This window comes from Topomyia yanbarensis, chromosome 2 (assembly GCF_030247195.1).
Source record: "Topomyia yanbarensis strain Yona2022 chromosome 2, ASM3024719v1, whole genome shotgun sequence".
Taxonomy (NCBI): Eukaryota; Metazoa; Arthropoda; class Insecta; order Diptera; family Culicidae; genus Topomyia; species Topomyia yanbarensis.
This window is the reverse complement of record NC_080671.1, coordinates 340,052,387-340,079,184: the sequence shown is the minus strand read 5'-3', so window position 1 is coordinate 340,079,184 and position 26,798 is coordinate 340,052,387. Positions and strand designations below refer to the sequence as shown.

At 38.2% G+C, this 26,798-nt stretch overlaps 1 protein-coding gene across 2 annotated transcripts; it reads left to right on the top strand.

Annotated features, from left to right (window-relative positions):
• Positions 1–501: 501 nt before the first annotated feature.
• On the top strand, positions 502–22,432 carry LOC131684064 (myophilin-like). 2 transcript variants are annotated; one of them, XM_058966591.1, is made up of 2 exons: positions 502–603; positions 20,747–22,432. In XM_058966591.1, the coding sequence occupies exons 1-2, from the start codon at positions 526–528 to the stop codon at positions 21,257–21,259; spliced, it is 591 nt and encodes a 196-aa protein (XP_058822574.1). In that variant the 5' UTR covers positions 502–525; the 3' UTR covers positions 21,260–22,432. The 2 variants fall into 2 exon arrangements, with proteins under 2 accessions (XP_058822574.1, XP_058822575.1); XM_058966592.1 differs by having other exon boundaries at positions 513–531.
• The last annotated feature ends 4,366 nt before the right edge of the window (positions 22,433–26,798 follow it).

Below are 26,798 nucleotides of genomic sequence, written 5' to 3'. Positions count from 1 at the left end.
GGATTACAGCGTTTCTAGGTTCTTTTAGAAGAGACGGGTCCTTGTGCTAATTAAAGGGCCACCACTGTACGAAAAAAATCGTATATTTTATGAAAATTGTCTGTACGAATCTAATCGTAGCGATTTACAAATATATTCTATCAGTGTGCCTCGAGAAAACCTGAAAAAATATTTTAAAATTTGCAAAATCATGGTAGATAAACAATATTCCATTTAGGTAAGTTTACAATTAATTGGCCGACAATTAAATAAATAAAAAAAACAATGCATTCTGTATAGCAAGATTTCATACATTTGACACGTCACACAAATTACTAATAATACATTAAACGAATTTCTCCAAAAAATTACTAATTTTCATCAGCCCTACAAACTTTAGCAAGTACTTTCGAGGTTTTGCTGTTTTGTTATTTTATAACTATTTTTTTTAATACCCCGTAATCGTGGCAACATATTTAATTCAGTTTTTTTGTTTTCTGTTTTATTTTCAGGTAATGCTGGTGGAACTCATCTAGAAGATGCTATATGGACGTATGTGACGCTTCCTTTTTGTTTACATATTACAAGACAACGGTCACGATACTCAATCTACTTTCTGCTTATGTTCGAATTAGTGTGAAACAAATGACAGAAACAGTTACTTTTTTGTTGGTTGTTTTTTTTTATTCATTTCGTTTATTTGATAGGCACAAATGTTTTTACATTTTGGATATCTTAAAACTAGGAGGTTACAATGTTGAAATATTTTTTTTCAAAGGAAAAGAAAGTTTACAGCTATCTTAAGACTAGAAATAAGATTCAATATACAAGAGAGGGCCAAAAGATTTTTTTATGAAAAAATTTAACACAAGGGATTCACTTTGATATACAAGAGGGGGAGTAATAGTATTTTACGAAATATTTTATGGTTATCTTAAAACTAACAATATAGTTAAGTACACAAAAGGGGGAACAAATATTTATGAGAAACTTCACAGAAATCTTAAAACTAGGGATTCAATTCTATTTACAAGATGGACTAGGAATACAGAATACTAATTTGATTTTTTTAACTAAAACTTATGCTTGGTCAAGATATTTAAAGGGTGGCTTATTTCCGCATCAGTGTAGCAGCAGTTGTGTCAAGGACAGGGGAGAGACAGGGAAAGAAGAGCAAAACTTGCAACTTTCGCTCGAACGGGGGGGGGGGGGGGAGGGGGATCAGCGAAACAAATTTGCGCCTCAGTCTAGTAAGTCGTCGAGTACCGGATTGGCGGATGGTATTCTTCGGACCTGCGGGGAATCCTTCAAAAGTCATCGCACCTCGAGTCGCTCTCGCTTCAGTTTCCTTCTATGCAGGCGTAGTGGTAAGGGCGACGGCGGTTACATAGTGGCACTCTGGAGCTGATCGGTTCCACAAGGCAGGATTTTGTTGGTTGTTTGAAGAACAAAGGAGCCCATTTCTGGTTTATCGAGAGGAGCAAGACTCAGCAGGGGTGTTTTAGTGAAATACGGTGGTCATTAATTTTAGGTCTTTTCGTATTACACCAAGTATTCGAGATCTGCAAGATTAACTGGAACTGAAGCTTAGGCTTACGAAAATCATCTTCATAGAGTTCCGCCATGTTGAGAATTCTGTCCTGATAATTTTCAATCAGGCCCAGAAAAAAAATTTTCCATAACAACTATACTGCCGTTATAAGCATATGTGTCCCATGTTCTATGGGATTTCCTATATACATGGCACAATTATGCGTAGAATGGCAGTATAAACACATATTGATTATGACAGCGTATATGACCGATGGAAAAATTGAGGGACATTAGTTCGACCTGGCAATCTGGCATCGCTTACTTGCGTTAAGAGTGCGTTCGGACCGATCTATTGCTTTCTACATGATCCTAAAGCAATAATGCAATTGATTTCCCAAACGCGGCACAATTTAGGGTTTCGAGAGTTGAGAACCTCCCTGGCACCAACGGAATGCTCTAATTATTTCAACTATATTACTGTTAGATGAAATAAGTAAATTGGTTGGAAATTTCATAAATACGTTTCGGCTATTTCAACAAAAAAATCATTTGCGTCGCATATATGTTTATCACAAGTGATTGTCATCAACACAGCCATTACCTTTCAAACAACTTTTTTAACGGCCAACAACGTTAAACGGAAAACATTCTTCCCATGTTCTTGTATAAAGTGCAATGAATTCTCAGCTCGAACCTGTGTAGATTTTTCGCGATTTGTCAAGCAACCTGTACATTTACACTTTCCTGCAAAATCGTGGCATGCCATGCTATATGCTATGCTGACCGATTCTCAGACAAGAATCCGATATCGGGCGCGATGTTTTTTGATTCCCAACCCCGCATATAGATTTTTTTTCTAAACCGTAAAAAGAGGCAATGACCCTAAGGTTAAAACCGCTGCATTCTAAAAAATGCTATTTCAAATTAATTGTTTTGAACATTTTAGACGAACATATGGGTATTTTTGGGTAACGAGTTAATGTTGAATATCGATGTCCGGACCCAAGATAGCGGTTTCCGGTTGAGAAAAAACTCTTTTTAGCACTTAAAATGTGTTTTGTAATGAAGCAATTTGAAAACCCAAGGTAACGACTACCTGTTAAGCCAAATTCTCTATAACGCTAACAACAATCGATATCTGATGCAATTTTAAAGTCTAAGAGCCAAGCCTGTTTTAATTCGTAAAATCCGCCTTATAAATATATTTCTATCTACTCTTCAACTCCATTCTGGAAAAATTAATACGGTTAGGGTGCTAGAGAAATTGACTGTAGTGAAAGTCGTGATCTTGTATTTTGAGTTGGCGCCAAACATCGATTTCCGTTATCTACTCATCAGCCTTATTCCCATATGTGCTTACAGAATGTCCGAAGCTATTGCTTCTTAATTCGTTCTTATTAATCTGCAATATCAGCATCAGGGGCTAACTTACGCAAAAATATCTATTGTTTACATTACACTCAGTAGCTACGTTCAATCACAGAGAACAGATAAGCTAGAGCAAACTTTCCCGAAAAAACTGTGTAAACATTTAAATGAAAATACGTTGAAAATCACCATCACATACAGGTTTGCATGCGTGAGTCACCATTGTATCCAAGTTTGCACACAAGTCCCGTATAGCGTTTGCTGGCCGATCGAAGCGCCGACCAGTGGCAAGTTGCTACTTGCTGCTTGCTGTCGTCATTTCAAAGCGACAGTTTTATTTCTTACACAAGTTGAAAACTTTACTTGTATGTCAGTTCGCAGTGGTTCAATCAATTTTAAAATTGGAACTGGGAACATATGGTAAATATATCTCAAAAGGCAGTGAAAAAAACTTTTATAAAACCTGCTTTAATTAAACATTCCCCATTTCTTAACATTAGAATACCATGGTTTGCTATGAAAATATCATATTGTTATTTCACTGGTGACATAATTGAATCGCAGTACTAGGTCAAACGACAAGGGTATGATTCCGCTAGGGGATTGTAGTACATGTGCAATGACCTCGTACGTTATGACACGGTGCCTTCATTTATATCACCCTAAAAATAATAAATAATAAATTGTATATTAGGATCTTGGTTGTGCGAAGATTCAAACGCGTTTGCATGATCATGAATCGATCACGTCCGGAAGTCCCTACCCACGGCCCTAGTAGCCTAGGTCCATACCTTCAGCCAACTAGTCCACACCAAATAAAAATGACACCCATATCCACTAAATATCATATTTCATGACGGAATGACCAGGAACTCTAGTGATACGGGGGAACTCACTGTCTTCTAGCATCTGAACCGTACACTGAAAATAAAGGTCACGGTCTGCGTGATCATCCAAGAACACACGCCACTATGCCAATGGCACAATTATAAAATCGAATTGATACACGCTAGCACATACGATAATCACGTTAACATACAAACGCTTGCGCCCTTCGTGATCATTCACGCACACCTATGCCCCACATGAAAACACCCCGGTGACTAACAGAATGTTTAGTAATGCTGCAGACGCCGTCTATAACGTGTACCTACAAACGTCCATATTAGCGCGATCATGAGTTGGTCACGTACGGAAGTACCTACCCGCAGCCCTAGCAGCCCAGGTTCATGCGTTCACTTGGACGCTTGGACCGATCAGAAAAAATCACGCTCTTATCCACTAGACAACACGTTCCATTGCGACATGTCCGGGAACTCTAGTGATAGGAGGAACTGACGCTCTCTTAGCATCTGAACCGTACACTGAAAATTAAGTATCAGTTTCACGGTCCGTGCGATCATTCGGGAATACACACGAATGTGCGAATGGACACACTGTTATATAATCGAACCTATGCACGCGAGGCTACATACACGCGACATACAAACGCCCACGCGATCGAGCACTTTAACATACACACGGTCGAGCCCTTCGCGATGATACACAAAGACGAGCACGCGACCATCTACACAAAACTACGCCCAAGATTTCGCAAACACAAAATCATCCCGATGATTTAATGAACTCTATAGCACTTATAATCTGAACCACACATTCAATATCACAACCAGAATCATGGTCCTTTCAATTTGTATTAAGGGACCATTCATAAATTACGTAACGCAACTTGGGCAGAGGGGACAACAAGTTGTGACATAGGGGGAGTAAACTAGATCGTTTTGTAAAATGAATGAGCCAATTTTGGGAAATTTTTGCGTTACGTCATTTATGAATGACCCCTACTCAGTGTGATAGTGGGTGATATTTCCCGTCTCGTCTGCAATTGTAGTGAGTGATTCTGAAAGGGAGCCCTATCGAAAACCATGCTCTACAGATGCAGTAGGAGCACACTAAAAATGAGGTCTACAACTCTACTAAGGAATTTTTAGTGCAACTTTTGCAGTTGTGATGACAATGCAAATCGATTAGGTAAGAACTGAGAACTGTGTTAAGAGGGTTCACAAAGAACTGAGATATGACCGGTGACAGTAAGTATACCTTGAAATTTGCGTAACTTTTTGCCGCCTTTGTATTCTGAATGTTACAATTAGAATTTCAAAGATTTTTAAATTATATACTGGTTGCAAAATCCTCCAAGAAGCCATATATTTGACAATGTCACTACTATCAAGCAAAGTATGACAATATCAAAAATGATGTCATCAGCTGTACCAAACTCTCTTCGATCTACAGCTCCTACAGACCCTAATTTACCCATTAATCACTAATAACTAAGATTCTGCGATTTCAATGTTCATTTGAACCGAATCCAATGAATCATAGATCATAGCTCTCTCGTGGCCTCTCTTGCGCGCTAAACCTCGATAGGCGCCGCCATATTTGGCGGGATCTCAGCGATCAACTTTGTAGCCAACTTCGACCCATGTGTCAGCTGTAGGTAGTAATATAGACAGGAAGGCCTAGCCATTTTCGGACAGCTCTCAAGCCAAAATTTGCACTGACTGCTAACTGAGCCGGCCCTGATTGAGCTTCTAAACCCCACAGAGACAAATCAATCGCTACGACGTGGCGTTGTATGTACCCCAGAGATGATGGCAGCGCGCGGCTTAAACTGGTTTCAGGTGTAGGAATCGACGACGATCGCTGTGATCACCGAAAAACCGCACACACATTGCTCACGTTCGGAGGTTACGGCGGCGTAGGCTAGGAAAACGCTTAATGGAAATGAACCGACTGGGAGGCAAACAAGTTGGTTTAAGTTTAATTCCAAATATGGAAGATTCTGTTGAATTGGAAATGATAAATGTATAAATATGAACGAACGCATACAACCGTGCGCCGTCTGTAACCGTCGGGTTGTGTGAGGGAGTTAGCGAAGGAATGCCGGCGAGACAAACATTTAAACCAGATTTTTTCGAGGTCTTTCTCACTTATGGCAGTTGGTGAACACACTACACATGTAGACATATTTGTTTCTTGGTGAGTCGGAAAAATAATCGAAGGCAAATGTGAGGACGGATGATTCCCTGTAAACATAAGGCAAATGACATAAGCTCGACTAATTTTTTTGGTGGCTAGGAGATTTGGGGCCTTCGGTTGATGCATCTCAACAGTGATTGTGTGAATAACTAATCTTAACCGTCAACTTCAAGCATGTGTGAACAACGTAAACAACTTTACTCATCAAGTGCAGCTTATTGAAGTAAGATGTTTGAAAATAATGTTCAATGTTTTAGAAGAAAAAACAAACGCTAAGTAATCTGAAAACATGACATCCTATATCTGTTCTAAGGTTTCATGTTGGCAATTTTGTGGTTGGTTAGACCCGAGATTTTTTCCTACTCATTTCTCACTCGGTCAAGCCAATGTGGAACAGTTATTTCAAAACAAAAAGTTTCTTCGAATTGCTAATTGCCAGTTGCTTGCAGCGATAGTTATCATAAAGATTGATGACTGTTGTTTGATACGTCATCCAGGCAGATCGCATGTAGGTAGTTACACACGACTAGTTTTTTTGTCCAGCAGCAATAAATCTCTCTTTTCTATCTTCGCAATTCTCTTCACTCCCAATCAGCCTTTTATCATTTACCCAATTTTTCTTTAATTATCATTAGCCAACGCAACCTTGTGATTCCCGTTGTATTACACTCAGTCAAATAAATGCGGCTTTTTGGAAATGAAAATAAAAACTCCTAAATTTTAAAAACCATGTACAAATATACCTACCGGCATAGTTCGAATAACCGTAAATGCAATGGTTTTTTTCGCCTAGCTATCTGATCGTCCGGGACGGCAGCTCGGTCAGCTGATGGCTGATGGGTATTCACCACTTTCGTTCCGATTTGGCGTTGATGAGCCTTCGATTTCATTTACTCAGGCGAGACCGTTGATCAAGATAATTGATAAGTCCTCAACTACTATCATGTGATCGTGGTAAAGCGCTATAGGTAATAATTCATCCAGCAGAGCGGTAGGTTTCGAAAGGAACCATTTGAGGTTTAACCAATGATAGTTAACGGGTTTCTTTTTTTATCATTTTTTTGAATTTGATAAAAAAAAACAAATTAGTTTGTGATTTTCAATCAATCATATAGCCGAGCCCACTGAAGGTCCCCGATTAATCTAATATACTTACAGGGGATTTAATCGATTTTTTAAGTGTTAACGGCGAACTTGTCTTCAACCACTGTTTGAATGATCACAGTTTTGGCAAATGCGAACCTTTTTTGTCGTTGTGCGAGCCTTTTTTCAATTTGAAGTGTTAACAGAAGAAATTAAACGGATTAACTTATGATTGGTTGGATCCATCCCAAACATAACAACGAATCAACGCTTCCTATAATTGCTCTAAATTTGTAATTGGGCTGAAGTAATTATGCCTTTTTCTACTCATTATTTCTTACGTGTTTTTATCATTTCCTTTTTGCATTATTGTACCAATCTAGATAGATCAACATTTTCCTTCGATACCATCATAGGTACTTTTCAAATCTATACACACTTTCCGTTTGTTATTTGTTTATTTGAAATGACTCGGTGCTGTGTATTAAGCGGCCCTTACACGTTCAATATTTTTGTCAATACTAGAGTGCATTGAACGCGAAATGACGATGATGATTGACTATATGCACTCAAATGGGATTGACGCATTTTTTTTTGAGAGTTGTCCTACTGGAGCTGTAGAGCTAGGTTCTCGGAAGGGCTCCCCGTTAGAATCACATACTACAATTTGCAGACGAGACAGGCAATGTCGCCCACTAAAACACTGCTTTAGGCCAATTGTAGCGGGCCGTGATTCTGAATGTGATATTCATTGTACGGTTCGGATATGTGCGGGCGTAGGGACTCGCGATCGCGTATATCATCGCGAAGGGCTCGAACATTTGTACGTTCATCGCTTGCTCGTTTGTATGCCGCGTGTGCTAACGTGTATGTAACGTCGCGTGTATAAATTCTATTTCATAACCGTGTGCCTTTCGCATATTCGCGTGTGTTTTAGAATCATCGCGCGCGGACCGTGAATCTGATACTTAATTTGTTGTGTACGGTTCAGATTCCAGAAGAAAGTGGGTTGTTCCATATCATTAGAGTTCAAAGTCATGTCGCCGTAGAACGTATGGTCTAGTGGATATGAGTTTTTATTGGTCCCACTGAATGTATGGACCTAAATTGCTAGAATGAAGGCTAAAGATTTTCGGACGTGACCGATTCATGATCGCGCGTGTTTGCGGGTTCGCGTTTGAGACCGCGTTTGTAACTTCGTAAGTACTAAAACGTTCACATAATGTTATCAAGTTTGCGCGATCGCGGGCATAGGTGTGCGTAGATGATCGCGAAGGGCTTAAGCGTTCGTATGTTGACGTGTTTGTCGCGTGTGCTCGCGTGTATGTGACTTCGCGTGTATAAAGTCGATTTTGAAACTCTGCGGCCATCCATTTATTCGCGGACCGTAATTTTGATATTTAGTTTTCGGTGTACGGATCACATTCCGACAGGGAGTGAGTTACCTCATATCACTAGAGTTCTCGGTCATGTCGCCATGGAACGTTTTGTCTAGTGGTTATTTTTTTCTTAATTTTTTAATTTTAATTTTTTTAATTAATTAACATGGGCCTAGACTGTTGGTACCGAGGATAGAGACTTCCGGACGATCCCCCTTCATGATGGCGCGAGCGCGGGAGTTTGTAGAGTGACGCTTGAGGTCGCGTTGGTAAGTTTATGAGTGCTGAGACGTTCACCTTATCATCGGGGTATAATCATGTTTGTGACTTCGTGGGCGTAGGTTGCTTGAAAAATCGCGAGGGGCTCTAACGTTTGTACGCTGACGTGGTTTTGTAACATATTTACGTGTGTTCTTCAATGGCAGAGAGTGGGATCCTTTATATCGATAGGGTTCCCGGTCATGCCGCCATGAGACGTGTTGTCTAATAGGTATGAGCGTATTTTCTTAATCGGTCCAGCTGAAGGCATGGACCTAGGCTTCTAGGATCAAGGATAGACTTCCAGACGTGACCGATTCGTAACCGCGTGCGCGAGGGCATTTTTGTAGGTTCCTGCTTGAGACCGCGTTTGAGAATGTGTGAGTGTTAAGACGTTCACTATCACCATCTTTGCTGACCCAGCTAAATGCAGGTGTAGAATGACAGTATAGGACTCGAAAAGAAGAAATAAAAGGCAATATATGAGAGACGTAATAGATTGGATAGGTACAAGATACAGCTCAACATCACATGAAAGACATACGTTAGTACTTCAAACTTTACCAATACTTGAATAGCCAACCACCACACATAGCACATCCTTTCTCAATTATCTATCAACTACTTTTAGGTGTTTGGTGATGTGGTTCACGTGGATTGGATTTCTTCAAAAACTACGTGTTTCAGTTTATTAAGTTGATCTAGTTGAGCATTAACTAGTGGCTGAACAGTATGTTTAAGAGAAGGTTCCATCCATAAGAGATTGTCATCTCTGTTTCTGAAAACAGCGAATCCGATTCGTTATAGACGAGTGTTACTCGCCATCTTCACGAGCCAGAGCGATTTAAGAGATAAAAAACACCCACCTTCGAATCGAATGACTCGATCACTATGCTCCAATTCAAATGAGTCCTCGAACAACCGAACCAGTATGTTCCCCCATTTGAAAGTAGAATCATCCATATCAGCCGTCCGCCAAAACTCTCGATCGAATGACTATTAGTCACGAAATTCAGAGATCAATGAACCAGCACTCTCCCACTCTTATCGACCAAGCAAGAGTACGCGACCATTAGGCTCATCACCCAAGCCCAGGGGCATTCAAATGGGATTGACGTATTGATATAATTTTCATCAATCCGTAAATATATTGAACATGTAAGGTCCGCTTTAGGCTTAGGTAAATTTTTAATGTCACACTGCTCAAAGGTCTAACATAGCAGAAATTTTAACCGTTTACTAAAACTAAATAATTTTTTTAGCAAAGCTGCACTTTGCAAGGCCCTTCGTTACGTATAAATAGTACGGTGGTTTCAATTTTGGCAGGATCTAAAATTGAGCTTTTTAACAGTTCGAGATACAGCCTTAAAGTCTTTAAGGGGATACATATCTTTTTGTGCGAAAAATGTCAAAAAAAGTTTGAATTTACCTAAAAAGTTATAGATATAACTATAGTTATAGTTATAGTAAAGGTATAGAACAATGATTTCATTACATCAAACTTATAGTATTTTGGTAACACATTTTTCAGTGAAATAAACAAGCATAAGCTTATAAAAATATATTGATAATTGACGGAGTTATGGCTTTTTCCCCTAATCCCTTTTTTATTTAAGAGGTTTGCGGTGATCACGATTAAAGACCAATAGATCAACTAAAATCCCAAAACTCAAAAAAATCCATCAGTATATGAGTATTCCTCGTACCTTAACAATTAGTTGAATTCATAATTATTTTTTACTGCATTCGAGAACGTTTTCCCTAAATAAATGCTGTTTAAGCTCTAAAAATTGTATTAAAAAATTCTTACCCACAAAACAAAAATTTACGCATGAAAAAGTTAAGGCACCAGAAAAATTAATTACCATCAATTGAAAAAAATTAAGGAAAATCGGTTGAGTGGTTTTACTATCGATCTATTTCTCGGATCTCTATAAAAATTTGTGAAAACATTCTCAAGGAGTTGTACTTTTAGATAAAGTAATAAAATGTTTTTAATTTTTTGGAACATAAAAAGGTATTTAACCCCTTAATGAAGTTTTAGAACATCTCATTTTACACGACTTTGCTGAAGACATGTAAGTTCTACCTTTAATATCTTCTATTTCACAATAAATCCAAAAGTAAGCTATAGGGTGCGATAGCGATTTCATTCATATAACTTTTGTAGTTTTTAGTACAGTGAAGAACCGTTTTTATCAGCTCCTTGGTGAATTTTAGGGTGATAAAACGGGGACATTGATAAAATCGGAACAAACATTTTTTTTTTCTTCCTTTTTAAGAAACCGAAGCTCTTAACCCTTTCATGCCCAACTTTTTTTTAGTGCATGCAGGGATTTTAAACTATTTTTCCTTGAAAACGGTGGAATCAAGAAACACGAAAAGCCTTTTTTCATAAAGATAGGTGCTTCCCTTGCAGTGCGAGAAGCTGCTCAATTTTTACCTTTTAATGCTCAATACAATTCTCCTAGAATATTTACAATAGTCCAATTGCGTAAAAAACATAGCCAAAGACAGCTCTCACTCACTAGGTAGATACAGTAGTATTCCAAGCAGAAATCTTTGTGATTATGTGCGGGGTACAATCGGCGTTTCAACCGAGTTTGTCTGGCAGAGTTATAAACTTCTGCTCCGATAGGCAGGCTGCAACCAAGGCCCTTAGCTCAGACAAATTACGGTTGATCGCGTGCCGAACCCAAATCGAAGAACTAAGACGAATTTCGCGCCAAATCGTATTCAGAGTTGGCAGCACACTCTCAGATTTTACTGAAACTTTCTGTACATGCAGACTTTGTCACAAAAAGCCACTATACATACTTTGTTTTTTTCTAAAAATGATCTAGACTGTCTTTTGAAAAGGGCTAAACTTTTTTTTATCAATTTTTTCAAATTGCTATAGTCTAAAAATGACAAATCCTACAAAAAATATTGTAGTTGTGGTTTTATTGATAACAATATTGAAAAAAATCTTCATTGACTCCTACACTGAAAAAAATTGATTTTAAAAATTTAAAGTCGATTTACAAAACAACCCCATTTTTGATTTGGATGAAATTCTTTTCCAAGATAGATAATTATGTTCCCTACCTACCGTCAAAAATTCAAGTTTGGCACTTTCAAGGAAAAAAAGTTATTTGAAAAAAACTTTTCCTCGTCCAAACTGAATTTTTTTCTCTTCAATGTATTTTTATAGAAAACTAAACCAATGAATGTCATAATCATCTCAGAATCCAATAAAACTCAGTTTGTGAGAAGATATTGTCTAATTTAGCAACTAAGCATATTTTTATTGGGGTTCATTGTCATTTTTCATAAAATCGAAATTTTTTTATTACTTTTTCTGAAAGTACAACTCCTTGAGAATGTTTTCCCAAATTTTAATAGAGATCCGAGAAATAGATCGAAAGTTACAGCGCTTCCAAGCGCGCTTCGTCTACCAAGAGCAGTAGTAATTTGAAATTTTAAAATCGATTATCTCGAAATGTCGTGTTACTAAAAATGGGTTTTCCGTGATCACGATTGCCGAAAATCTACTCAATCAATTTTCTTAAATTTTTTTTTCAACCGCTCGTAATTAATTTTTCTCGTACTTTAACGATTCTTTTTTTATTCATAAATTTTTGCTTCATGTATAAGAATTTTTTAATACAATTTTTAGAGCTTAAAACAGCGATTTTTTACTAAAAACGTTCTCGAATGCAGGAAAAAAAAATTATTTATTCAATTTATCGTTAAAGTACGAGGAATACTCATATACTAATGGAATTTTTTGAATTATGGGATTTTAGATCTATTGGTCTTCAATCGTGATCACCGCAAACCTCTTAAATAAAAAAGGGTTTCGGGGAAAAATCCATAACTCCGCCAATTATCAATTTATTTTTATAAACTTATGCTTGTTTATTTCACTGAAAAATGAACTACCAAAATATTATAAGTTTGAAGTAATGAAATCATTGCTTTATTCCTTTACTTAAATTCAAACTCTCTTGACATTTCTTTAATTTGAATTTTACATAATTATATATTTATTTTTATGTATAACATTTGTCTTAAAACTATCTTCATGCATGCTATTTTGTATTATTTCTATACAAGGAAAGTTTTTTTGTTTCATCTTCTGAATTAGAATACCTTTTCGTCTCTACTTTGCCACCAGGAATAGGCACAAAACTGTTGAATTTTTTAGTTTCAGATATTGTTTTGGCGTTATTATACAGCTCTTCGAGTTCTTCTGACACTTTGTTGTACTGTTCAGTGAATATGTAGCTGAAAATTAATTTTGTGCTATTTTTATCAGTTTGTTCAACTACCCAGTTATATAACTCTCGGGGAGTTGTTATGGTATTTCCATAGTCGCGAGCAGGATTGGATTTTTTTGTCATTCGCTTGAGAGTGGCACTAATAGCATCACAGGGTCCTTTTCCGTGTGATGCTGCAACAAAATGCCATCCTGCGCTTAACTCATACTTCGACTGGAATCTACACAAGCTTGCGAAGTTTTGCTTATTTTTGTATTGTGCTGCTGCTCCATCAGAAATAAAATAAATTTTAGAAAAGTTTGTCAATTGTGTCATAAAATTTACCAGTTTTGAGAGGAACAAATAAACTGCAGCCTTCAAGTCTTCCAGTCTGCTAGTCTGCCAGTCTTCCAATCTTCCAGTCTTCATTCAAGTTTGTTATGAATATATACGAAATTCGTTACTGATACTTTTTGCATGTATCAGGCAACTAGCAGAAAATCTCCAGATCCAGAGATGATTATGGCTTTCATTGGTTTAGTTTTCGACAAAAATACACTGAAAAAAATTCAGTTTGGACACGGAAAAGTTTTTTTCAAATAACTTTTTTTTCCTTGAAAGTGCCCAACTTTAATTTTTGACGGTAGGTAGGGAATATAATTACCTATCTTGAAACAAAATTTCATCCAAATCAAAAATGGTTTTTTTTGCAAATCGACTTTAAATTTTTTAAATCGATTTTTTTCAGTGTAGGAGTCAATGAAGATTTTTTTTAATAGTCTTCTTTTATTCGAAAATTTGACTAATTTTGTGAAAATCACTCCTAAAACATTTTTCTGTATGACTTGTCATTTTTAGACTGGAGCCATTTGAAAAAAAGTTTGGCCCTTTTCAAAAGACAGCCTAGATCATTTTTGGAAAAACAAAGTATGCAAAGTGGCTTTCTGTGACAAAGTCTTTATGTACAGAAAGTTTCATTGAAATCTGAGAGGGTGCTGCCAACATTTGTTCGAGTTGGCGCGAAATTCGTCCAAAGCATTGTCAACACTACCTACCTTGTCTGGGAGCCCGGACATTCCGGTATTACTGGAAATGAATGGGCTGGCGAATTGGCCAGGTCAGGTTTAGCGATTGACATCGTTGGTCCTGAACCAGCGCTGCCAATTTCGACAAGTTAGATAAGGGGAAAAATACGGTCCTGGGCTTCGTCCGTGCACCGCAATTATTGGAGAAATCTACAAACGTGTCGCCAAACAAAGGCGTTTCTAGAACAGCCGTGCTCAGTGATTTCGAAAAATCTCCTACATTTTTCGAAGTTTTACTGCGGCATGCTGCCAGGGCTTTAATCGGCCACTGCAAACTTAATTATCACATGGCAACTATTCAGCGCGCTGAGTGTTTTTCATGTGATCTTTGTGAATCCGACTACGGAACCTCATATCATCTGCAGTAGCGCAATTGCGATTTCGAGTTTTCGGCCGTCCTTATATAGACGAAACCATGTTTGGACGACTGAAACTCAGAGACATACTAAAGTTTCTTATCCAATGTGGTAAAGAGCTTTAAGATTACTCGCAGGGGAGTTAAATTACTTGTGAGTTTAACTTACCTGTTGTTTATTTTTGTTTTTGTGCTGTTATTTTTCCCACCCTTTCAATTCTACTTCCCCATACCTCCTTGTCCTTTCCTTCTGCTCAGGAAATGATGAAAACACACGGCAAGGCACAAATCCCCGACTACATAGGGGAATGTGCCATTTAAGCCAATATATTCTGATTCATAATTCCTGGGTCAAGGAATGGTTGCAGAACTGGCGTATATGATAGAATAGTGACTATTACTACCGGTGTTAAATTTGTGCATTCGATTCATAGCATGATGAAAGTCCAACAGAATGCAATTGAATGGCTGGCGTCCAAAAGGGGCTAACCCACATTTTTCCGAAATCGACATTTTTGCATTTTTTGATAGTTCTAAGTAATCCATTTGAAAATAATTTTTAGATTTTTACTACTAGCAGTCAAAGTTGACCATGGAGGTAATCCCAGTAATAGCTGGTGTCCAAAAGGGGATAACCCCACATTGAGTCTTATGAAAATTCGAGTTTTCTCGTTCATTTTCCGAGGTTTTAAGAAAAAGTAGTCAATCGATTCGCAATCAGTTGTAGCTCACATATCGGTGAATTCGTTATAATACTGTTTTAGTTGGATTGCATTGTACGTTGACGTTTCGGCCCACACAGTCGTTCCTGAAGGTAAGGGCCGCCCATACACTTGCTATATTTATTTCTTGCACAAATGTATATTATTGAGCATACTTTTTGGAAAATTCCAGTGAAGGTATCATGTCTCTACATTGAAATTTCAGAAAAACGGTACATTGTGGTCGGAAAGTTAGAAAACCTGAAATCAATTATTATTTTGCGTTATAGAGTTATGGTGTCTTCGAGAGAGTTGCTGTATGGCACTTAGTGCTTTATTTGGTTGAATCACACTAGTTCGGAATTCAGTCGCTAGGGCGGTGCTATTATCAACTTTTTAATGAAGCTAGATAGAAATGTGGAGTCCTCGAGAAAGTTGTAGGTGCTATCGTTTTAAACATATCTTCTGAAGATGCAATCTTTGTAGGTCCTTTACGTTTTGAGATAGAGAAGGTTTTAGTTAAAACATTTACTTACAGTTTATGTTTTCAAAAATGCGCAATATTTCAAAACCTGTAGGACCTACAAACTTGGTGTCTTCAGAATATATACTAATAATTACCTGATAAATATCTTTATTGTAAACACCATCTTTCTATTTCGTTCCATTAAAAAGTTGATACAATCGCCGCCCTAGCGAATGAATTCCGAACTAATATTAAATTATCAAATTAAGCGCTAGATGTCATGTGTGAATTGTGGGTTTGCCCCTTTTGGACTCTAGGTACCCCCGGGGTAGCCTCCCGAATTACGAAAAAAACTTGTGAATTGAAAAGTAGTACACGTAATGATCTTATTTTTTCTAGAAAACATGAGCCAATGACTTAATAATAAAATAATGTATTTTTACAATAAAAACAATGTTAATTTGGAAATGCGGAAGTTTTTTCCATTTCCTGTCAAAAATGCAAAATGTGGGATATCCCCTTTTGTACGCCAGCCATTCAGTTATTGAACAACTTTTGCTTGGCTTAGTGTGTACATATCAATGGCTGGTTTGAATATGCAAAGCCGAAATAAAGCACTCATTTGATATAAAATATCGCCATTCTGTTGTTTTCGATACCTTATTATTTTATTGGCATTTTTCTCAAGCTTGCTCTTTCTGTAACTCAGCATCTTATGAGAAACACTACCTCTTGAGTTGGGCGAGAATTAACACTTTCTCCGTACCTACGTGGTGGAAAGATATGCGTGAACTCAAAAGATAAATCTCTAGATTCTCTAGATTCTAGACTGCGTTTAACTGCTGGCAGAGAGAAAATGAGTTAATATCGAGATCAGTAAGAAGGCCTGCACATGAATATCCAAATGGCCACACGGCTATTCAACAATTGAATTTATACACGTTAACTCACGCATCATATTAACGCAATCCAAAACGTTAACATATAAACGCTCGAACCATTCCCGGTGATACAAACCCGGTTACAAAGGTGAACATGCAATCGCGATCATCCACGCATACACTACTCGGATTCTTGTTTTCACGTCGGACCCTTCTTTTCATGGCGGCCTAGGTACCTCTACAAGAATTTCGGATTTTCGTATACAAACAAAAAAGGTAAATAATCAAATAAAATAATAAATTTATCGACTTTTATTCTCCTCCGCTATACTGTAAACTGCTGCTACTGTTGGTGAGTCACTGCTGCGGACTGTAAGGCGGGCGGCCGCGTTCTCCTGGAATGTTGTTAGCTGCTCCGGCAGCGGCCTTTGCGTTTAGCTAAGGAGGTGAGCTTGCCTCCTTTGTTGGAACCGACGATGGCGAACTATTGCCGGATCGACTTGCTTGCCGAGAGCGGAAGTCACCGCAGTACACTTCACAGGGGGAACCTTTGTCCACCCTGCTTCGTTCTCTTTAGCTATTAGCTATAGAGGAGAGCTAGGCTCGTTGGAATTATCCTCTATAGCGAGAACGGTCGGTGTTTGGTTCCTCGGTTTTAGCCGGGGACGCGAGAATGCTCTTTTACGGGTAGCTGTCCCACTTTGGCGAACCAACACCACTTTTATGTGTGCCCGAACCACAGGCCGGCACTCTTCGACGGATTGAACTGGCCGTCACACGCGCGCACTTCATTTCACTGGCAATAGTGGCGGAAAACTGTCGCCAAAAAACAGCACTGTTTACGGACGTCTGTAATACGCCGTGGTTCGAAACCTTCTATTTTCTCGAAGGCCGCCTTCCGATCAACCGCCTCGCCTCAAAAGTGTCATTCCGATCTGCAGCATAATCAACATACTTATTGCAGCAAGAGGTGAGCGGTGGCCTATTTAAGCCCTATGTTATTTATACACAAATCTTCATCAAAAATTACTACACTTATCTATACAACCAAAACCGTTCATAAACGCGAAACTATATAAAAAATTACAAGAAAAAGAGAACGGTACTGAACAGCGGTGAGCATAATTTTATATGTCAACAAATACACTCTACGAAGTGTATACCCAAAAAATGATATATTTCCACCCAGTGCTAAATTGTTACCCTTGCGGGTTACAATCTATGACTGGTCGCTAGCTAAGAGAAGAGAAGACAATCGCGTAGCCAATTTGATCCAGTCCTAACCTCAATATTGAACCAGCTTCTGATTGGCCGTTTTACTTTTAATATTTTCAAGCGGGATGAAAAACAGTGCTGCTGAGTTTATTTTGGCTACATTTCATATACATTAACATTTCATGCTAATTGAATACATACCCTGAATGACGATATAACTACGTGTATTGTTAGGAGAGAGACAAATAAACTTAAAATTCAATTTTTAAATGCAGCTAGGGTCGATATTTGAGGTACAGCAATTGTGAAAATCATGCAAATGGAATCTGGCAACGATGGATGCTTGTTGTCTTTGGAATTACGACAGGGCCTGGTAGATAAAATTATGAAGAGCAAGAAACCTGTTGTCGTCTCTTCTCTTAGGTCGCTAGTAGCTACAATTTATTACATAAGTGAAGTTTTTTTACGAGCACGAATGGTGAGTCGTAGCTAAAATACTATGAATCATGAACCAGTTCACGAATCCTTGAATAATATTCTGAGTTCTGTCAAATTATTAGAAAACAAAATTTCATATTTCATTAACGATATCATGAAAGTGATAAAATATTGTATATATTAATGAACTATTTCTCGAGCACGAATGGTGAATCGTGCGCGAGTTTCGTGACATACTTTATGAGAAAGTATCAAGACTGTTTTGATTTTGTAAACTAATTTACAAACATCAGGAAAGCCTGGTCATGGGCAAGATGTGAAAAATCATGAATTATTTGACGTCGTACAGTTGGACCGTAAACAATGTTTCTAAAGTTATGAGTAGAATCAGTTGTCACCATTTAGTTTATGTATAATAGGTTTGTTCCAGTACACGGAAGTCAATTCGGAGTAAACAGAAGCCAAAAATACTTGCTCCTTTTTACTCCGGTTTACTTCCAGAAGATGAAAAAAGAGAAGACGAGAGTACAGGAACGACTTTCTCCGGAGTACTTCCAGTTTCTCCTGGTACTGATACTTTTGGTTCCCACTTTAATTTACAAGATGAAACATGTAGTGGTAAATCGGATGGACGGGAATATCGACTTCAAATGTCATTAAGTTTATACACGTTTCTCGGTGAATTTTATGGTATCACTTTCAACAAATGACTGATTGCCATATTCGACTCACGTACGGATTACATCAACCGATTCCATGAACCATTTTCTGAACCTTAGAATATGCAGTCACACTTTATTTGTTTAGGTTAATGATCACGCTCGTCTGATTCAATGGGAAGCTGTTTCTAATTATTATTATTATTTGTTTACGTGTTTGCAACGACACTGCATCGTTGAGCTACTTCACTATTTCGTAGATCATTTGATAATATGTATCTATTTTTTTTAATTTCTTCCTATTTAATCTTTGAACAACAATATGCTAAATCCTCAAGCCGGCGGCGACAGGTTAATTAGTTTTTCCAAAATAGGGGAACTTATATGGAAAAAAACTACAAATAATTATATGATTGTTAAAAAGACCCACGTTCAAAAAATGACTTCACTTTTGTTCAAACAATGACTTCATTTTTGTTATTACAGTGCTCTGTGTTGGACTATGTTTGCGGTAAAAATCCGTGCCTAAAGGATATTAAGATTCCACCAACTAGTTATACTACGTTCACACTACGAGTTAAAATGTGTTTAACGCTATCGTGATGACATTTTTCTTGTTCCTAATTATGCTGTATTTCTCCGGTGTGGAGAAAAATTTAGGTAAAAACTGTTTGTCACAACTATAGGAGAGTATTGTTTAAAACCACATATGCGCGTTAAGGGCATAAAACCTATAACTATATTAATTATGAAATTTGCGTTTCGACATCGTCTCATCAGAATCCGACACTAACATAGTGACAGGGCTAGTCTAGCTCACAAAACGGAAACACTATTTCTGTTTCTGAGCAAATCTCTAGTCCTGCGTGATGTCCGCAAGAGAAGGAGTACTCATTAAGCTGATGAGAATTAATGAAATCGAAACTTAGTTTGGTTAGCAAGACAATGTCGTCGCTGTTGTGCTATCTTATGACAAACGCCATTTTGGGGTAAACTGAGTTAGATATGCAACATTACTAATCTGGAAATTCTCTACAAAATGGCGTTTTCAGAATTTTGAAATTTTACTTGGTTACTGAGTTATAGTGAAAAAAGTGATGAGAAATTGTCAGTTTTTTGCTTTAAATCACTGTATCTTGGGATTCGCTTAAGTAATGTAGAAGTTTTAGATGTTTTATATGTAAAAATGTCTGAGGAACACAATGGCATAATAATTTTTAAAATAAAAATACATGTTTTGCGAGAAATATGCAGTTTTACTTTTAAATTGGCAATATTTTATGTTTGGCAACACTGTAATTAAAAATTACTATTTTTTCTAGATTGCTTGCTCAATTTCCTTCAAAATGCATCTCATTGATTGTTTCTAGGCCGAATAAAGCCGAAGATATTAATAAAAGTTAATAATTGATGCTTTTTTTCTATGGAAAATTTTCCATGCACAATTATGACACGCCATACAAATTTTGCCATCAATACACACCTACGACACGTGTGAGTGCGACTTTTGTTTACATTTATAGTGAAAACTCGCAACATAGTCAACCGAACTTCATGATATTTGAGAGTTTAATACAGAATAGATTGAAGCATTAATTGTCTTCTTTGAATTGTTTTTACCATTTATAAGTTTCAAGATATTCAATCTCACACTTTAAAAATCGTTTTTCTCGAAATGTGCTAAATGGCGCTTGTCATAAGATAGCACAACAGCGACGATGTAGTAAGAACTATGCTATATTTCTCCTTGGTGGAGCAAAATTTACGCAAAAACTATTCCGGCGAGTCCTGTCACTAACTTAATGTCGGATTCTAATGAGACAAAGTCGAAACACATATTCCATAAATTATCGTGTTGCTAATTGTTATAATGTATTTTAACTCTGTTGTGTAAACATAGTGTTAACCTCATGTTCAGATACATTTGCAATTATAAACTGATTTGATCATATCAGCAACCCGAATAAGCCTGTGTCTACCGTGTTACCAGAATATCTATTCACCATGCATAACTATATGGGTTCATTTCTAATGTGTCCCGTTACCTTCTCTTTGCCTTACAGATCAACTCGAAGTACAGCGAAGAATTGGCCGCTGAGTGTCTGGAATGGATCAAGGAGGTGACCGGTGAACCAATCAACACCTCCGGCGAGATGGACAACTTCTACGAGGTGCTCAAGGATGGAGTACTGCTGAGCAACCTGTGCAACGCCATCGAAGCCGGCTCGGTGAAGAAGATCAACACCAGCAAAATGGCATTCAAGTGCATGGAGAACATTTCCGCCTTCCTGGAGTGTGCCAAAAAATTCGGCGTCCCCCCGCAGGAAACCTTCCAGACGGTGGATCTGTGGGAGCGGCAAAACCTGAACTCGGTCGTCATCTGTCTCCAGTCGCTGGGCAGGAAAGCCGGCAAGTATGGCAAGCCTTCGATTGGACCGAAGGAGGCGGACAAGAACGAGCGCCAGTTCTCGGACGAGCAACTGCGGGCCGGACAGACGGTCATCTCGTTGCAGTATGGTTCCAACAAAGGTGCCACGCAGAGCGGAATCAACTTCGGTAACACTAGACACATGTAAGCGTTCGTGGTGTCTTGGTTTTATCGATTCAATTTGAATAAGCAGTTACAGTAAGAAAAAAGTTTTTGAAAATTCTTGTAACGTCAACGAATTTTGTAGCATTCACATGCTACACTGGTTTTGTAACCTACAGTACCATCAGAGACATATTTTATTATATCACTGTTAGAGGCGGACGAGGTCTTCTTCGTACCTTGTCCGTCAACCAAGTTAATGCTGTTGAAAAAAGTAGGATTCAAAAATCCCTAAACCATATACAAAAGTTCAGGTAGTAAAGCTAAAAGTTTCACACAAAAATGAATGTATAGATAAAGAAATTCCGTTACGAGACAATGTCTATTTCCAGTTACACAAAGACAGCCTTCATCCTTATAGTAGGTGACAAAATTAGAGTGCCCTTATTACACAAAGATGTAGAGCAAAAAATATTTTCTCGATAGTCGACAAAAAACGATAGCGAAAGCCTGTTCCATTCCATTTCTACCCGGAAGCTAATGTCGGTTCGTTTTTACCATACAAACCTAGGTCTTACTCATTCCAGATATGTCGTATTGTATTGAAGCAACACATTCCAACGGTAGCAACTGTATAGAGCAGAAGTTCAATAGAAATAGAGATAATAGTCATGCCAAATTAGCGTGTTTTTGAAACAGTATATATAAATGCATATTTTTGGTGCCATCAGCAGCAAGCAGAACAGAAACTAATCAATCTATTTATTATATACTCTCGTTGAAATGTATCAACAGTAAAACACGTATATCAATCAATCAGTAATGTGAGGGAAACAGCATTTTTTATGTTTAGTACGATTTTTGTTCGGGGTTGGTTACTTAAACTCAGGCTGACAATCGAGAAAAAAACTGGTAATGCATTGGACCATAAGAAGGCCTTACGATGTGGTAGAATGAATTGGAGGATTAGAAAGATGATTCGCATTTTTATATACATATCCGTATTATTTTTACAAATTATAATAAACCAACGGGAAATCAATTTGCCATTGCTGTCTCTATTTGTTTTTTTTTTCATTTTGTTTTGTTCGTGTGGAAACCGATGTATTAATATTTATCCGTACTTTCGTAAATTATTGAACCGTAAATTTTCGATTTTTGCTTTCATTTTTTCATGTTTTTGGATAAGTTATTGTTTAAAAATAGAACTTAAACACCACCATGTAGACGTTCTTTTTATGAAATCCGAAATGATTCCCTGCTATATCGAGGAACTCATCTGCTTTTAGGATTCGATGCAAAGCATGAAGATTTCACAAATTAATCACCCAAGCTGATGACATAAGAAGTTTTGCTGACTACAAGGCCGTTTCGGTTATAAACCATGGATAATAACGTCACTTGAATATTTATTATTACTTGAGCACAGATAATGAAATACACCGATCGAAAATTGAGCAAAATTAACACACCAGTGTCGAAGAAATTTAAACCATTTTTTATTCAATTTTGAAATATGTATGACTTTTATGAAAAAAACTATAGAAGCAAATTTTTAGGAAATCTTTAGAAAGCGACGTGGAAACCCAGCATATTTCGGACAAAACCTTCAATATGGAGCAACAGCAGAACAATAAAGTTTTGTGAATGCAAATCTGTCTGTAATATCATTCAAAGTCTAATGATTGAATGTGATGGAGTTGTAAAATCGATGCTGGGTATTTGAAGGTAACGGACGGAGGATTGTTCCGAGAGACTTTAGGTGTAGATCAGTTTATTGAGCAAACGAATTCAACCCGCTTTTATCATACAGTAATCCGAAGAATTCAATATTTGTTCCATCACTAACCTTCACTATATGTATTTCCCATCGTTGGAAAAATGTAAAAAACTGAAAAACTAGATTTCCGAAAAATTCGTCCAAATTCGTTTATGCTCGACTGTCGCTCATTCGATGTGAATTTTGAACTGTACATTCGTGAAATCAGTTGGCCCTATTTGTCTGAAGGCGGCGGGCGAAGCATCTATTCAAGAGATTGTATGTCTGGACCAATATATTGAGGAGACCATTTTGGGAGATTAGTTTTGCATTACCAATCCAAGTGCCGTCACAACACTTCGGTTATGTTTTAGACATTACTCAACCATCTTATTACACATGTGAATGAAATTGATTACTGATAAAGGTTTTTTCACATTCTGCGTGACCCGGAAATATTCAGCGTGACATATATCTCGAAAATTTGCCGAGATAAGCTCAGAATTGCTGATGTTTTGTCTAAAGCAAGCAAATGACGTTACTAGCGACAAATCTTTTACGACTACCGTGTCTACATGCCCACAAATAAAGTTGAGATCGATGGTATGTTCACCGATTCGAATTGGTGGTTTAAATAAACTCTATACGGGTAACGTATAGACACAGCAAAGTTTCAGTGCACCTAACTACGAGTGAAATGGATGAACCACAAAGTAAATTTGGCCCATTACGGGAGAACACAATCGCGAATGTCTTTTCGCAGATCCGTCTTAGACCTTCGGTGGGCGAGGTGGAGCAGTTGATCAAGGTGAAAATGGAACTTGATCTTACAAGTTTCACACGTTCAGCTTCACCATACGAGGCAAGTTGTACTAATAATGTTCAACTCCTTAGCCGAGGCAGAAAGCTTCGCAGCAATAAACAACATGCAACATGACATCGAATATGAAAACGTTAAAACTAAAACCCCCGTGTATATCGAACTTGATCTAACGGAAATGCACCTTCATGAGCTGGCACTTCGTACTAGCACGATTACATAAAAAAATTCATGTCGAAGTATGAAGAAGTGGAATCCGTCACTAACGACATATGGAGAACCTTTTCCCTGGCATTCTCAACGGTGTTCGGGTTGTGCGAATGCGGCTGATCCAACCAATGCCGTCATTCGAGCGAAACCACAAAAGGGAAAGGAAGTAAATCCCCACGTGTTTTTTTCTGGTCGAGCGAATAAATTTTCAATTCAACCTCCGGAAGTGAAAGAAACTACTGTTCAATTTTCTAACTTTTACGAACTGCTTTTCAATATTCATATATCGACTAACTTGAGAAGAAGTGAAATAACGTGCGATATTGTACTGGGTACATAACCTAACAACATAATGATCCCACCGGGAAACCACCACCACCACCTGATGAAGATGCAGGAAAAAACGGAACAGCAGCTAAGGAAATATTAAGGGTACGATACGTACCCATATCGAGTCATCGTGCAACTGAACAACACTCTGGAAAGCAAATCGCCAATCAACAAACAAATCGACTACAGTCGGATCTCCAGTTGAAACCAAAAGGATACAGGGCTTATATGCCCCGAAGCTTCGTCGCCGTTTCAGGAGTTGTATCAGCAGTTCCAGTAGACATGACAATCGAGGAAATGAAACAAAACATTCGAAGCGACTACCCGATACTCAGCATCAACCACCTACACAGATTCGAGGACGGAAACAAGATTGAAACAGTGCGCTGCCAAAAGAAGTTCGTTTGTTCTGTTGTGTGAACTCGGTGCGACCATTCATAAATAAGCCAGTATTATGCCTCAACTGCCTGAGGTACAATCACAAGACTGACAACTGCCGGTCCAAGAAACGATATGGCAACTGTGCTCAGAAACAAGACGGCATGGAAACGGGAGACTGCCCGAACAAGCAAAAGTGCCTGTACTTCAAAAGCAACTCGGAATATCGAACATCGGACGAAGGTTGTGCTGAACGAGTGAGACAACGCCACATCAAAATCATAATGGCAAAATCGACAATGACATACATGCAAACCAAGGAGCAATACCCAATACTCACAGAGAACCGATATGACGCATTGGATAACGCTGCAGATTTTCCAGCTCTTCCCGACAGCTACGCCAGCATGGTGGCGGGACGCTACCGAACGAAAAATGAGCGCCAATACAAACCTCAAAAACCAAAACGACCTTTGCAGGAAGTGAACATTGCTGATCAGGTTCAGGTTTTGATAGACAAGAAGAAGAAGACTGGCGAAAAGGAGAGCACCGGCGTAGCACTGTTTAACAAATTCAAGGTGACCGAATTCGAGCGATGGGCTCAGCAATGTGAAGAGCAACGAACGCAAAATATTACTGAACAACTCAGCGGAACAGACCAAAGTGGGGATGGCACAGCGATCAACGGAGCAGCATATACGAACGAAGCATCGGCAAGAAGTCAGACGACGAATGGAAATACCAGTAACCGTTGGCCTCGTGTCAGTTCGGTAGACTGGTCTCAAGCAGCACAATATCAAGGAATGGAAACGTAAGTAGAAATGACAGAAAAGAACATACGAATTATACAAATAAACATACAAAGCATAGATAAGAATAAAGATGAATTGACAAGGGTACTTATTCAGGATCAGTACGACGTAGCATTGTTAAGCAAAACATAGAGAAAAAAACACAAGAGAGTACGAAATATAAGGTGCCAGGGTATTCTTCTTTTTGTAAATGAAGACACAATGGATACGGTGGAGCCGGTTTGGTAGTTAGTAATAAAATCAAGTCCCGAGAAGTAACATTGCCAAGTTCCAATAAAATACAAGTAGTTGCCAGACACATAGTTGCTGCTGATATCTTGCTAGTCTCAATATATGTAGCTCCTAAAATATCACACTTTGAAATGAGAGACAGCATTGCTTCCATCCTTAAACAGGTTCAGAAGTACAGGAAAGCGGTCATCGGTGGCTATTTCAATTCTCATCATAGTTCATGGGATCCGAAACACTCTGACAACAAGGGTGCAGCTTTTTTCGAATTAATCAACGACGAAAACCTCATACTTCTCAACAACGGACAGGATAAATCTAAAATGACGACATCATAAACAACCAATGCCTGAGACGAATAACAGGATGTACTAAAACTACACCTAGGAACACGCTACAAGCAATAGCAGCGCAAGTCCCTCTAAAACATCGGCGTACCAAGATAATAGGAAAACAACTGGTAAAGCACCGTTACAGGAAATCACCGATCTGGGATCAAATACACCAGCTACCACTCAGAGAGGATCTAGGTGAGAACCAACGATACACAGTAATTGAAAGAACGGCTTCGGAGCATTACAACATGTTCCAACAGATGTCCTCAATGGTATAGGGACCGTACAACCTAGGTGAAGTGCCAATTTGCACAACCCTAAGGGAAGGAACGTGGGGAAAAAGAAAAAAGACACGAGAGTTCTAAAACAGTTATCCCTAGCTCTTATAAATGGCAAATATAGCGGTCGACAGCTGATTTTCTCCAATGCATCGACGGACAGGGCGATGTGCGGAATCGGTATCTATCATGAAGCGAAGAATTTCAGATTAAGCCTCAGATTGAAGAACACGGTTAATATTATGTCAGCTGAACTAGATGCCATTTATGTTGCACTGCAACCTCCTCGCAAGACATGTAAAATGCGGTTATTATGACGGATTCTAGGTTCGGCTGTGAGTTCATCAGACGAAATAAAGATTGAGCGCGATGAAGTAATAGACAACATTCTGAGGATGGCCGCCAAAACTAATACCAAATACACATAAATTTTGA

Bases quoted from the DNA above. Each gene is read 5' to 3' on its own strand.
- LOC131684064 (XM_058966591.1), top strand. From the start codon at position 526: ATGGACGTATGTGACGCTTCCTTTTTGTTTACATATTACAAGACAACG. The intron at 604-20,746 runs GTTCGAATTAGT...TTTGCCTTACAG, and splicing joins TCAATCTACTTTCTGCTTAT to ATCAACTCGAAGTACAGCGA.